Here is a 13073-nt window from a genome sequence, read left to right on the forward strand (position 1 = left end):
TTAGTTTTATGAGTGATAGTAATTGCTGCTTCATCCAATTTATTCAAAATACTTGATTCAGTATAATTTTTATGGCATGGGTAATCTTATCTACAGTACATCGCCAGTATACCAAACAATCATTATACAATATATGTAAACCCCTCCTCCCTCCTCCCCACAACAGCCGAAGCAGCCCCCGGCCCCAAAATAAGCACCTCGCGTTCTCGATCCGTCCCATCATCCATCCTCTCACCCCCCATAGTCATACCCACACCTTCCCTATTAGCCCGCTGCAGGGTAACCCTCAACACCCCCGCCAAAACAGCCACAAGACCCATAAAACCCGCACAGACAGCCATGCCACGCACATACCAAGGCCCATCTTCCGCAGGGTACAGCCTTGTCCCCAGCAACGGCCCACACTGCCCAATGACATTCAAGATAGCGACACTGGCGCCCTTCCCCTCGTTCGCGACGCGGTTGTCCATGCTCCACGTGATGATGAGCGTGATGGCCGAGAAGAACCCGGCTGTTGCGGGGTACACGGCTGCGTAGCGCAGCAGCTTATGTGTTGCTGGGGAGAGAGATGCGTGGAAATGCCCTGTGAGTGCGATGGTGAGGTACGCGGTTGCGGAGGTTAGGGCGTGGGCTATTAGGTACGGGCTGCGGGAGCGGGAGCGGTCGGAGAGGTAGGCTGTTGCTAGGACGGTGATGAAGGCGACGAGGTAGGGTGGGGCGCTGAGGGCTTGGGAGTTTAGGGAGGAGTAGCCCATGCTAGACGAGTTAATAACTTATTTTATGCTGTATGTTGGGTGTTTGGACGTACTCTTGTATTATTGTTGGGAGGAAAACGGGCATGGAGCTGAATGCGACGTTGCAGCTGAAGAACATGAACTATTGATTGATTAGTTAGTGGTTACGGAGGATTGGGTGCGAGGGAGACGTACAGCTGTGATATATGCCTTGGGATCAGCGAGAGTCTTCCCAACCTCGCTCCAATTGAATCTCCTCCGATGCCCAGGGTAATCGGATCTACCGCCGTTTCCCATTCGCGTTTGAGCAACCATGCGCTGGCGAGGTTCAAGGAACGACGCAGTCCCAGGCGAGTCAGGGATGATGAACCACGCGAACACAGCGACAATGACACTGGGAAACCCCTCCACAAGGAACAGGGCTCGCCATGGCGCAATGGGCCCATCACTGCTGAATTTCACAATCAACCATGCCAGACTGCTAGCGAACGACGAGGCCAACGGGGCGGCAGAAATGAAGAGTCCTGTTCGGAATGCGAGCTCCTCACGCTTGTAGAATAAGGATAAGTAGAATGGGACGCCTGGTCCAAATGCTGCTTCTGTGATTCCTAGGGTTGCGCGCAGAAAGACCATGGCCCCGAAGGATGCCGCGAGTGATTGAAACGAGGCCACAAGACCCCATCCGCATACGCAGAGCGAGATGTATACATGTGCTGGAAAGACGCGGTAGAGCAGAGTCATCCACTCGAACAGGATGTACGTGATATAGAAGGCTGTCAAGAGCCATTCGTACTGGGAGGACGACAGTTTCAAGTCCTCTACAAGACCAGCGATCTTTGCGTTTCCGATATCTAGACAGCGTCAACATTATCCAGAATAGAACAAATTAACAGCAACTAACTTGAGCGGTCTAGAAAAGAAAGCAGGTAGAGGAGCGCGAGGAATGGTACCAGCCTGCGATCGAACCTCTTCACAACCTGTTGTTCTTCGACAGGAGTATACTTCGGCACTCTGGGCCGACTGAACTTCGGCCGCGCCTCATCATTATAGTTGAACGAGTCCCCATCGTCTTCAGAGAACGGGTCTTCCACGTCGCCGAAGTCAGTCTGAATCTTCAAGGGTCCGCCTGGATTACGGCTTGACTGGCCCTCAACGGAACCATCAGAGACCGGGGTATACTGAGCATTAGAAGTTGATGAACCGCTGCTTTTGTCGGAAGCCGGCCCCGCTAAGGGCGGCCGAAAGGATGTCATTTTCAGGGGAACTGGACTATGCAGGCTAAACACGCATTTCTGATTGAGCGAGGCAACTAAAAGAGAGACTCTGGACAGGCTGAAGCAATAAAACAGAAAAAAAAAAAGTGGGGGAAGAGCAGTAAAAGAGCAGCTCGACAACCACCACCTGGGGATCGGGGATGGATGCAGCATGTTCCTGTCCTGTGTGACTACGCCGCGTGATGATCGCGCCAACTCCCCCGCCAATCAGGTTACTAATCCACAATCCTAGCGCAAAGCAACACAGCCCAAGCATATCAGAAAAAGAGAAAATGCGAAACAATAAACTAGAGTACATGATATCCTGGCTCCCAACGATTCAGTTGCCGTAACCGTGTTGTCAAATCCTCAATGGCGGCCTTGGGGGGGACGGTAAGAGTCGATAATGGGGCGAGCTCTCCTGTTGTTGTCCACACCCCGATGCTTCCTACCCTTGCTATACCCTTCAAGGTGTCGCTTACGCGGTCCAAGAGCATGAGACCTCCTGCCTCTCTTGCCCCGGCCTCCTGCATCTTCGTCAAAGTGCCGCTTACGACCACCAAGGATCTGAGCCGTCCTGTCTCTGGCGACGGCAAAGGTGCGCTCCAGATCTGGGACGACACTATCATGAGACAGCCCGTTATCATGAAAGTACCGGAGGGTATTCTCCGCTGAATCGCGGAGGAAGCGGATTGCGGGAAGGCTCTCCACGCCATCCCTCGCTTTTGTAGTGAGGTAGTCTTCCTTGGCTTGGTGGTAGACGTCGAGGAGTCGCGTAGCCCGGACATCAGGCCTGCTTGTTTGTTTCGCCTCCATGGTGAACATTGCCTCTTCTTCTTCCTCCTCCGCCTCCTCCTCCTCCTCCTCCTCATAGAGATATGGATCGGGGAAGTGGCGTCCGTACTCCTCTTGGATATCAAAGGGGGGCGATTCTTCCTGCCCACGCTGGTATTCGGTGCTTAGGGCTGGGGCTGGGGCTGGGACCATGGCGTCCTCGTCTTCGTTCTTGTGGGTCAGTTGAACTGCAGATGGTTATGAGGGCGTTCCCACAGATATGATAGGCACTTATTTACCTCTGTCCAAAACACTCTGCAGCCTGACATGGTTCAAGACAGTTTTCTTGCCATCCGCGATGGGTGCAATCGGAACAATCCCCAGAAACTCGGTCAAGTAGAGCTCCAGCATGCCAGGGTCCGTCGCGCTCTCGCCGCAGTCCGAGAGGATGAGCAAAGCCCTGTCGTAGATTGTAACCTGGCAGTCCTCAAACTCCTGCGAGCGGCACTTGACAAGCGCGAGGTGGCGACGGAGAGAATCGGCTAGGATGGAGTAGCTACTTGGATCATTGAAGACCTCAAGCATGACGGAGCTGGGTTTGTTGACTCGGCGGTACTTGCGGACGAGTTCGTCGACTCGCTTCTGGGGGCCGTCGCCTCTGGCGCGGTGTTGGAGGGAAGTGGGCATTGCGGAGAGTTTGGAAGACATTGTATGGAGGTAGGTGTAGTAGAATGATAGATGGCAGAGGGATTATAGGAAGTTTGCTATCCTGAGGATGAGACGGGATGCTGGTGTCTCTTAACCCATAGGGTGAACGGCGTTCGAGCTGTTAAGAACATGGCAAACGCGTTGATTGTTTTGATTGCCACAGCGACATTCATGGCCAATTTGGTTGTGGTGAGAGAATTAAGGTGGTTGCTTTGTAGGAGTAACAGCGCGACATCATAAAGTGCTCTGCTATGGCCTCCACAGAATCCCACCCGACTTTGCCGAAGAAAGCAAACGTGTGTGGCCCAGGTCCCCAGATACTAGAAATATTTAGCATGAGTTGGAACTGTTTACCTCTAGGAGTGATAATGCAGGTTGGAAGTCAATGATTGCCTGTATTCATTCACGCGATGAGATGTCTCGAACTGAATGTAATAATATAAAAACCTCATTAAATCCATAAGGAATAAACGTTGTCGCTTCAATAACCTGGCCCTGGCGAACCTCGCCTGCAATCATACAAAATCATTGGAATATAATAGTTGGCCACGTATAGGATCATTAAGGCTCTATGAGGCCATGCCCCAGTTTCAGTAATCACAGTGTTGTGCCCGGGAATCAATTCCGCTGCCCGTAGAGCCTTTCAATCTCGTCAACAAGAACCGACACCTGACTACCTTCGCCATCCTTCGCGCAATCTTTCCAGGCTCCGCCATCCCGGATACACCAGACGGTGTCATCGACCCGAACAGTACAGCTCGTCGTCACTTCAAGCTCCGCACTGTGATGAGCACTCTCCCGCAGAAGAGCAATACCGCTCAGCGGAGCATCTTCCTGGTGACCCACATTGGGATTGTCGTCCTGCTGGCTAACACATTGGTTCAAAGCCTCAAAGTCGATACCATGCTCCAGAGCACATTGTTCAACAATCTGCCTGTCTGGGATCTCTTCGTATGAGCTAATCAGGCAAGTCGCGAACCCGAGGTATCGAACCGTGGGCGTCGTCGCTTGTGTAGAGCTGTCATCTGGTGGGAAGGGAAGGTTCGCGGCGCAGAGCATGAGCATGTTTCCGATGCATTCTCCGGGGCCGTGCATGCACACTACATCGGAAGACCGATTTGAGGCGCTAGTAGTTTGACCGGTTAGTTCTCTGTATAACGAGCCTCAAAAAAGAAGATTTCACCCACTTTGCGATAAATGAAAGCTCAAAGTCGATTTTGTCGTTGGCCCTCTCCATTGTCGGCACAACAAGCTCCCGTAGGCAGTCCCGCGCATCTGGACATTTGCTCATGATGTGCGCCTCAAGTGGAATACGTTGTGGATCCGCAGTCGCCGAGTCTGTGAGCGGATCTTGGTCTTCGAACGGGAAGCCGTCTTCTGCCGTTCGAGCATGATTGTGACACAGGGATATCTTAAAATTCGGAAGCGCGATAGGAAGCCAGTGGAAAGTCAACCAGAGGCAGGCGACGATACCGAGGAAGCCGGCGAGGCGGGGGAAATTCCGGCGGCGCGGAGGGATACTCGGGCCAGTTGTGAGAGGTAGCTGGTCTCTGCCAGATAAATCTTCGACGTGCTTCTCCATGATGGGCAAGCGGGTGTAACGGTTCGAGGAAATCAAGGGAGAGGCCGTGAGACGCGATGTGACGATCGACCGGGAGAAGTTCTGGAGTCAGGTGGGGTCACTGGAGCACGACCGAACGATCCTTCCAAGGTTCCAATCAGCTTGGATCAACCACTCACGGTTCACTCTTTTCATCGCCAATCTCGACTGCTACGCTCATTTACTTCGTCCATTTTCCTCGAATGGGAGCTCGGTTATCTATTTTAGCCGCGGGAGCTGAGCTTGCAAGATTCACCTATCAATTCCTGCATGACTGGCGCCGCCGATTGATGGCCATGGAAACGATCTTAGTTCGAGGCAAAGACCACGGAGTAAGATCCGTCCAGCACCATACTCCGAAGTATCATTGTGGCGCTGTGTTATGCTGAAAGTGACATTGGGCATTTTATGCCCATTCTGCTCATGTCCGAAATCCGCTTACAAACAGTTAAAATCACAAATCAACACTACTGTTTTGAAAAGACCTTCCCGGTAGATACTACCCAATCTGCAGCAGTGGCGTACACTTAGGCCTCGCCTAGTCTTTTGCTCAATTTATCGACTACCCCATTTTCAAGCACCAGTCTCATATCTCCGCTTCCTACCTTGCATGCATACTCCACGGCGCTTCCCCATGGTCCCTTTACTGTGGGATCCGCTCCGTTCTCCAGGAGCCACCGGACTCGCTCTACTGCACCTGCCATGACAGCGTGGACGATTGCATATCCAGGCACCATGTTCCCCTTTTGAGGCCCTTGGAATTGGTTCACATCGGCACCGCGCTCCACCAGAAGGGCCATAACGGGGATTCTACTTCTGTCGAACTCCTCGCTGGGGGTGACCATGCCAGAATGCGGGTTACCACCAGGTGGACAAGCCCCCGCTGCTGAATGTAGGGGGAACCCGTTTTGTATCACGGCACCGGAATCCAGGAGCATACGGGCAGCCTCGAGATCTCCCTGATAAGCCATTTTCTCGAGAGCCACGCATGAATCAGTTAGGGGCTCGCCATAAAGGTGCTCATCCTGCTCGCCCAGGTTGGGGTTAGCACCATGGTCCAGGAACCACCGGAGGAGGGAGTGGTTGGTCACAATAGAAGGTAGTAGAACAGCCCCCCATGTCCCTGAATTAATATGGATTAGTGATGGTATCTTGATGGCCCGGTGAAAGAAAATCAAATACCAGGGGTATTTGGCGTCCAGCCATAGTCAACTAAGAGCTCGAAGAGGGAAATCTGCTGGTCTTCTGGGGCAGAAAGGATATGATTTGGAGTTTTCCGGACGATAGGTGCTCCGGTAGCGAGAAAATAACGTGCAGTTTCCACATTGCCAGCCTTCAGAGCAAGGCATAGACCATGGTGAAGGAAAGCGGGGGTGGTTGTGAGGGCTTCGGAAGCGATGATAGATTGCGCTGTTGCAAGAGAGCCTTGACGGCAGGCAGATTCAAAGCCACTATAATATTCAGGTGGCGGCCCAAGAAAGCGGGGGTTCTCAGTCATAAAGGTAAGATCGTTGGGGGCCGTAAGAGGGATATCATCATAGCGAAGACCGTCGCCAAGTATAGTCCATCCCCCCTTCTGGTCCCTGGGTAGCGGATCCCCAGTCTCCCCTGCACGATTCTCTAGGGTAGTTCGTTGTTCTCTCTTGGTTAGGATGGTCTCGAATTCGCGCTCGCGCCGACGCTGTGCAATCGAGAGCCATCCTTCAAGTACCTGCGGATCGGACTCCGATAGCATTTCAAGTTGCCGGAAGGCAAGGGCGCTCCCTTCTGGCGTCCACTTTTCTGACTGTGGATCATATGAAGATGCGAGCTTGACTAGTCTGGCAATCTGGGCGTCCTTTGTCAACCGGTCTTGTTTGTGCCAATTCGACAGCCACTCCGACACTGATATCCCGGGCCATTTCTGCGGCATGGGCCTTGATAGAAGCCGGGGCTGGTTATTCATAATGCAAGATGATATGATGCTCAGTTGATGTTGGCGTTGAGCACAGCCTCGACTTTTAGGCCATGGCCGGGGGACAATGGAAGCAGCTGCCTGGTCTGCCGCCTGCGCCGTCTGAGCTGGAGGCTCTGAAGTTAAACCTGAAACGGCTCTTGCCGGGTTTTAGCGTCCTCAGCTCGAAGTACACCTCAACATACAAGACCCCTCAACTTGGATAGTAGCATTTAGGCATTTTGCCTAGGAGCTCCGTTTCAGGGCCAGGGTGTGGCGTCGAAATTCTCCGATAAACAAGTCCATTATTACTCCAAGGTATATGGCATCAGAGAGTTAAAGTTACATTGAGTCATTGAGTCATGGGGGTGTTCTCCATGCTGGGCCCGAGGCATACCCACCCACATGAGCAAGACAGCTCTCCTCCACCTTTCTATTCTTGGACAAAAGGCCGGCGGCAAAACGAAGAGCCAGCAGCAGTCAAGAGCGAACCGAAGCGAGCGATAAGAACGCCTGCGACTCGCGAGACACGACCTAGGTACCCCGGCAGCTCCAGCTCCGATTTCGGAGCTGTGACGAGTGAACCGTTGACCATGAGGCTGCCAAGGTACGTACTCTGTACAAAGCCTGGCTTGAGCAACAAGCACTAGCCATTCCTTATTCTCCCGAGATCTGACACTCCATTGCGCGTCTCGTTTGCTTTGATCCACCTCTCCGACGTGCTCAACTGCCCATCCATATCGTCGCGGTTTGTCATGGCGACATCGGATTTGGCCAAGCCGATTGTCACCTGCGGGGTCAGTTGACATGTCGCCAGTTTGTGGCTGAAGCTGCTGCTCCTGTCAACGGATGAACTGGAAGGTAAGGTACGAGGCTCTCCTCAGCAGCCTGCGCACGAGTCCAGCTTTGGGGAGAACTCGTATCGAGCTGGTGAGACGAACATCAGATAGGCTAGAGAAGGATGCATCCCACAGCCATGGACACGCACTGATCGATCCACCCAGACCCTGAACGAATCAGGGATCCAGGGCTATTTCCTAGATTAGGCGACATTGAAGTCGAGAGCGAGCTGTGATTAATATAGCTCTTTGTCACGAGAGGCGGCGGGCGTGGCAGTTGGCCTGTTTACCAGTCGGAGGATGCTGCCCCACCCAGCTACCTAACTCCCACATGGCAGAAAAGTCGGAGCTGAAGAGGGTGACAATAATAACAGCTCACCGGAAGATGGATGCGTAATTGGAACCGCGATGGGATGCATGCTGTTGTTCCTGAATCCTGGGTAGTTCTGCGACATGCCTCAGCTCGTAGCCAAGACTGGAGACACAGTGGAGCCTGTCTCTGTCTCGACCAAGATGGTTGACGACTTCAACGGGGATAAAGCAAGCGAATGGGGAATCTCCGGGACATTCATGCCCCATTGCCAGATGCAACAACAGGCCCAGATTCCCAGGTGCTGCTGTTGAGCTGTTGCAGCAAATAATCGGCAGCCATGGTCGTAGAAGCCGACCGGGGCGATGTCACATCGTCTGGCGGATGGTCGCATTCCATCGCATCAAATCATTCTCGCGTCTTGTCTCTTTCTTCCCTTCCACCCTGGGCCACCGCGGCCTCTTTCCTTTCTCTGTCTCTCTTCGCTGCCTCACCCATCCTCTGCTGCTCGTTTCCGAATGGTGGGGAATGCCACTGGCTGGTCCTGTGGCTTTTTAACCTTTCGTCTCTCTTAGGTCCTCCGTACTGCTCCCTCTTATTTATAATAATACGCAATTGCTGCCCTTCCTGCGCTTCCTCTTCCATTCCACTCATTGTTCCCTGTGTACCACCTGTCGCCGCCATCTTCGGCGCAAGTGCAAACATACTGTGAGAGGTGTGTGGCCGTCTGCCCATACTGTCTTCCCTACCCGAGCCTGTTTCGCCTTCGGTGCGCGGTCTGGCTCCGTGCATATGACTGTCACCGTTGTGCCATCCCCCCTCCTTCAACGCCCTGCTGCAGACACGCGTCCCGCTTTGGAATTTGCTGTAACATCGAAGCTAACCATTATTTGGGTTGACATGTCCCAGGCTTCCAGACTCCTGCCCTTCCTCGAGGATCTGCTCCCGCGGTTCCGAATCGAAGATCTCCTCCACTCCCGGGCACATATACGATCATCCGTGACGCGGATTGGGCAACGCTCTCCTCCCATTTTTGAATGATACTCTGCTCTGCTGCAGAGGAACGCATATATACCCGATTAGAAATCCACAGTCCTCCTGCGAACTGTGTGAGCGTACACGAGACCAAACTGCAACCCCAACCCCCGAGGATCCTCAGTCTGTGAGTCACACGAGGACTTTCGCAACCCGCTGAGTTGCATCCTATCTCTGCACCCCGCATCACCAATCTGCGGTACCCGGCTTCATCACGACAATGGCTTCGGCGGATTCAGGACGGTCAGGGCTACACACCGTGGAAGAGCACGAGATCATACACGATGATCCCATTGACGAGGATGAGGACCATGATGAGGAATTCAGGGAGATGGACCCCTCCGTAAGGGCATATCTGGAACATCAGCGAAAGGTCGATGAGTTTTTATCACCGCTGGCCCTAGACGAGGCTGTGCTATACCAGTTGGCCCGTCGGCTGTCGAGTGTGTATCGGAAGCTGGCTTTGGAATCAGACCAGCAATTCCTCCCAACCCCGGTTTCAAAGCTACCTAGTGGCCTGGAGACCGGCCGCTACTTGGCCATCGATGTTGGAGGGTCTAACCTACGAGTTGCTTTTATCGAACTGCTCGGCGATACTGCCGAGCCCGATATGGCTCGCACACGAGCCGCGGAGAGACCTCTTAAGAAGGCGCAGACACAACGCGTCAAGCGCACGCTTGAGAAAGCATGGCCTATCCAGGAGCATTTAAAGATGGACAAGGCGGAGGACCTTTTTGCGTGGATCGGAGATTGTATTGCGGAAGTAGTGGCTGAAAGCTTAACCTCGGATGCAACAAAAGGCTCAGTCCCTGAAGAACTGGAGATGGGAATTACCTTCAGTTTCCCAATAATGTGAGTAGCCCACATAGCCCACTGCTCATACGCTCCGAAGTTTTCGAGGTCAGGAACTTTGCACCCTCTACATCTACTGACAAATAACAGGCAAGAGTCTCTTGCGGAAGCTACTCTCATGCCGATGGGCAAGGGGTTTGCTATTACTTCAGATCTAAATCTTCGAAAAATACTGCTTAGTGGGTATGAAAAGCACACGAAACGCCCTGATGATGAAGATGAACCGTCAAAAAAGCGCCGGAAACTGTTCGCTTTACCAAAACTGAAGATTTCTGCAATTACCAACGATGCGGTAGCGACTCTTGCATCCCTGGCGTATGCGGTGAAGTCCCTGCCCAACAGCCGAGTTGCGATGGGCATCATCGTGGGTACTGGCTGCAATGCCACGATACCGATGAAACTTAGCGCCCTGCACGATGCGAAGGTGAATCATGTGAGGAGGAGCGATCCAGAGACATCAGAAATTATCGTGAATACCGAATGGACGATATCGGGTGTCTTGCCTCCTCTTAAAGCGCTTGATATCATAACAAAGTGGGATGCGGAACTAGATGCAGCTAGTGCACGCCCCGGCTTTCAACCATTTGAATATATGACTGGAGGTAGATATGTCGGTGAACTTATACGGCTTATTTTCATAGACTACCTAACCAACATTACTGGGGTGTCTAAGGCTGCGCTACCTGTGGAACTCACTAAGAAATACGGCTTAACCACATCATACGTCTCAGACAACATTGCGCGTTCACGCTCAGGCGAAGATCTCGCAGTTGAGCTGACCGGTTCTCTACCCCCGCCAAGCGATACGTGGCGGTGGGATGCTACGTCCGCAGATCTCTTACGAAAAATCGCTAGGGACGTACAAAGGCGATCGGCAGGCTTAATAGCCGCCGCAGTTGTCGGCCTATTAGCATGTGCCGGCGAAATAGAGTTGAGGTTGGAAAGTCACGAGAGCTCACCGCAAGAATCTTCTGCGGCCTCACCCGAACATGAAAGCATCACGAACATTTCTCAGCCTAAAGATGAACCGACAAGCTTAAACGGATTAAGCAACGCTCGCGGCCCGATAGTCCCTATAATTTCTCCGTCGCCCACGCCTGCAGATTGGCAGTCTGGACCCGAGGAGCTTGTCGTCGCGTATACGGGTGGTATAATCCAGCATTATCCCAATTTCAAAGAAATGTGCCAACAGACCATCGATCGGCTTATCATGCGTACGGGGCCTCAGAAAAGCGGGAAATCAGTCTTTCTGCGCGAGGCATCAGATGGCGGTGTCATTGGAGCTGGTGTTCTCGCTGGGATGGTTGGGAATCGCTGACTCGGTCTCGAGATCCCACCTTTGTAGCGAAACATATCGAGGCTTTGCCGACTAGATTATCCTATATACTAAGGCGCTTCTACTTGGTGTACTTGGATATTCAAGTCCGCGCACTTTTGGTTCCCTTTTATCCCGTGTTGCTTTCCCAGGCTGTTTGACCTACGGGCGGCATATATCTTAGTTGGGTCAAAAACACTAAGGGGCCTTGCGAAACACACGCACGGCTCCAAAAATTACGTTATACAGGTTTCATGAGCATGGAAGCGTTTGGTCTTTGGGATTATTCTTAAGTATGAGGAACTGATGATAGAAGTAAATGAATTTTAATATATTATATGTAACGGAACATATTATTTCTAACACTTCGCTTCATAGTTTGAGGCTTTCCATCCTCGTACTCTATGCCAGATGCACCGCCCTCCCCAGACATCTCTTCAAGCCGCCGGCGTAGCTCTTCATCTTCTTGAGCGACGCTTTTGGCTGCTTTCCGCGGTTTGTGGTGTTCTGGCGTAGAGTGTCGTTTTGATGATTCGTTTGGTTGTTGGTTATCATGCGCTTCTTTATCTAGTACCGTTTTCAGTCTGACTTTTCAAAAACGCTAGCAGTTTGCATTACCTGTGTTTGAATCCACTTGAAGTTGTGGCGTGGAAAATATACATCGGGCAGGGACAGAAAGTGGTTGTTTTTTCAACAAAACCTTTGCCCCTGTCGGCAATTGTGCTATCCTTTGCATTCTGTCTGAGGTGACAGTGACTCAACAGTGACAAACAAAACACCAAATAACTTCAATATTGTGTAAAGAGCAAGTTGACAGTAACTAACTAGTTAACATGACATAATTCTTTGATAGGCCTTGGATATCACGTGTTTTTCCCGTGACCCGTTCTCCACACTTTATCGGAGTCATCAACCACTCATTCAACCACTTTCAGCCTCATCATCACCTCAACAACCACGCCAACATGAGTGCCCAGGCGTATTACGAACTCTACCGTGGGAGCAGGTACTTTCTACCTCTATCGGAAGTGGCTGGACTTGCTTGTACTAACACTCTGCGTTCTCAAACACCAGCCTCGGCCTGTCATTGACCGACACCCTCGATGATCTGATCAACGAAGGACGGATCGAGCCCCAGCTCGCCATGAAGATTCTCTCAACCTTCGACCGTATTATTACAGAAGTCCTCGCAGAGAAGGTTCGGACTCGGTTGAACTTCAAGGTATGCCGTGCCCTCTTATGTTTCGCGAGCCTTGGGACATTGCCTGTGGCGGATCTCAGATGGAAGAGCGGGCGCTGATCGTATGTGTTATCCGTTAACAGGGCCACCTTGACACATATCGATTCTGTGACGAAGTTTGGACTTTCCTGATCAAGGATGTCAATTTCAAACTGGATAACCAGCAGACTATCAGCGCGGACAAGGTTAAGATCGTGAGCTGCAACAGCAAGAGGCCCGGAGAGGCGTGAGGATCTTATAAGTGGAACAATGGCAACCTGAGATGAGATGAGACACGGCGTTCTTCGATTTTTTTTTTTTTTTTTTAAATTTTTTTTCACACTCCGTATTTGACCCTGCTGGTTTATGGGCACTGGTCGTTTTTGTGTCGGCGTTTTAGGACGTTTCCATGGCATCATTTGTGCTTTACATTACCGATTTTCATCGGACAAGAAAGATACCCGAATGAAGAAGTAGAATACTCTTTTTTTTCCCCTCCCA

At 51.9% G+C, this 13073-nt stretch overlaps 7 protein-coding genes across 7 annotated transcripts; 2 read left to right on the forward strand and 5 right to left on the reverse strand.

Annotated features, from left to right (window-relative positions):
- Nucleotides 1-122: 122 nt before the first annotated feature.
- Nucleotides 123-1987, reverse strand: APUU_20479A (putative MFS transporter; the record flags this gene model as incomplete). The annotated part of the gene is made up of 4 exons (XM_041699124.1): nucleotides 123-756; nucleotides 809-876; nucleotides 930-1585; nucleotides 1636-1987. The coding sequence occupies 4 exons, from the start codon at nucleotides 1985-1987 to the stop codon at nucleotides 123-125; spliced, it is 1710 nt and encodes a 569-aa protein (XP_041552241.1).
- Nucleotides 1988-2356: 369 nt separating this feature from the next.
- Nucleotides 2357-3469, reverse strand: APUU_20480A (uncharacterized protein; the record flags this gene model as incomplete). The annotated part of the gene is made up of 2 exons (XM_041699125.1): nucleotides 2357-3009; nucleotides 3061-3469. The coding sequence occupies 2 exons, from the start codon at nucleotides 3467-3469 to the stop codon at nucleotides 2357-2359; spliced, it is 1062 nt and encodes a 353-aa protein (XP_041552242.1).
- A 618-nt stretch (nucleotides 3470-4087) lies between these two features.
- On the reverse strand, nucleotides 4088-5051 carry APUU_20481A (uncharacterized protein; the record flags this gene model as incomplete). The annotated part of the gene is made up of 2 exons (XM_041699126.1): nucleotides 4088-4595; nucleotides 4657-5051. The coding sequence occupies 2 exons, from the start codon at nucleotides 5049-5051 to the stop codon at nucleotides 4088-4090; spliced, it is 903 nt and encodes a 300-aa protein (XP_041552243.1).
- Nucleotides 5052-5596: 545 nt separating this feature from the next.
- On the reverse strand, nucleotides 5597-7014 carry APUU_20482A (ankyrin repeat domain-containing protein; the record flags this gene model as incomplete). The annotated part of the gene is made up of 2 exons (XM_041699127.1): nucleotides 5597-6192; nucleotides 6252-7014. The coding sequence occupies 2 exons, from the start codon at nucleotides 7012-7014 to the stop codon at nucleotides 5597-5599; spliced, it is 1359 nt and encodes a 452-aa protein (XP_041552244.1).
- A 2392-nt stretch (nucleotides 7015-9406) lies between these two features.
- Nucleotides 9407-11356, forward strand: APUU_20483S (hexokinase family protein; the record flags this gene model as incomplete). Its single annotated transcript, XM_041699128.1, has 2 exons — nucleotides 9407-10038; nucleotides 10129-11356. The coding sequence occupies 2 exons, from the start codon at nucleotides 9407-9409 to the stop codon at nucleotides 11354-11356; spliced, it is 1860 nt and encodes a 619-aa protein (XP_041552245.1).
- A 331-nt stretch (nucleotides 11357-11687) lies between these two features.
- On the reverse strand, nucleotides 11688-12089 carry APUU_20484A (uncharacterized protein; the record flags this gene model as incomplete). Its single annotated transcript, XM_041699130.1, has 2 exons — nucleotides 11688-11920; nucleotides 11972-12089. 2 exons carry the CDS (start codon nucleotides 12087-12089, stop codon nucleotides 11688-11690), a joined length of 351 nt encoding a protein of 116 aa, XP_041552246.1.
- Nucleotides 12090-12318: 229 nt separating this feature from the next.
- Nucleotides 12319-12823, forward strand: TOA2 (transcription initiation factor IIA subunit gamma; the record flags this gene model as incomplete). The annotated part of the gene is made up of 3 exons (XM_041699131.1): nucleotides 12319-12359; nucleotides 12428-12575; nucleotides 12677-12823. 3 exons carry the CDS (start codon nucleotides 12319-12321, stop codon nucleotides 12821-12823), a joined length of 336 nt encoding a protein of 111 aa, XP_041552247.1.
- Nucleotides 12824-13073: the final 250 nt, after the last annotated feature.

The sequence above is a fragment of the Aspergillus puulaauensis genome, chromosome 2 (genome assembly GCF_016861865.1).
Source record: "Aspergillus puulaauensis MK2 DNA, chromosome 2, nearly complete sequence".
In the NCBI taxonomy this organism is placed as follows: Eukaryota; Fungi; Ascomycota; class Eurotiomycetes; order Eurotiales; family Aspergillaceae; genus Aspergillus; species Aspergillus puulaauensis.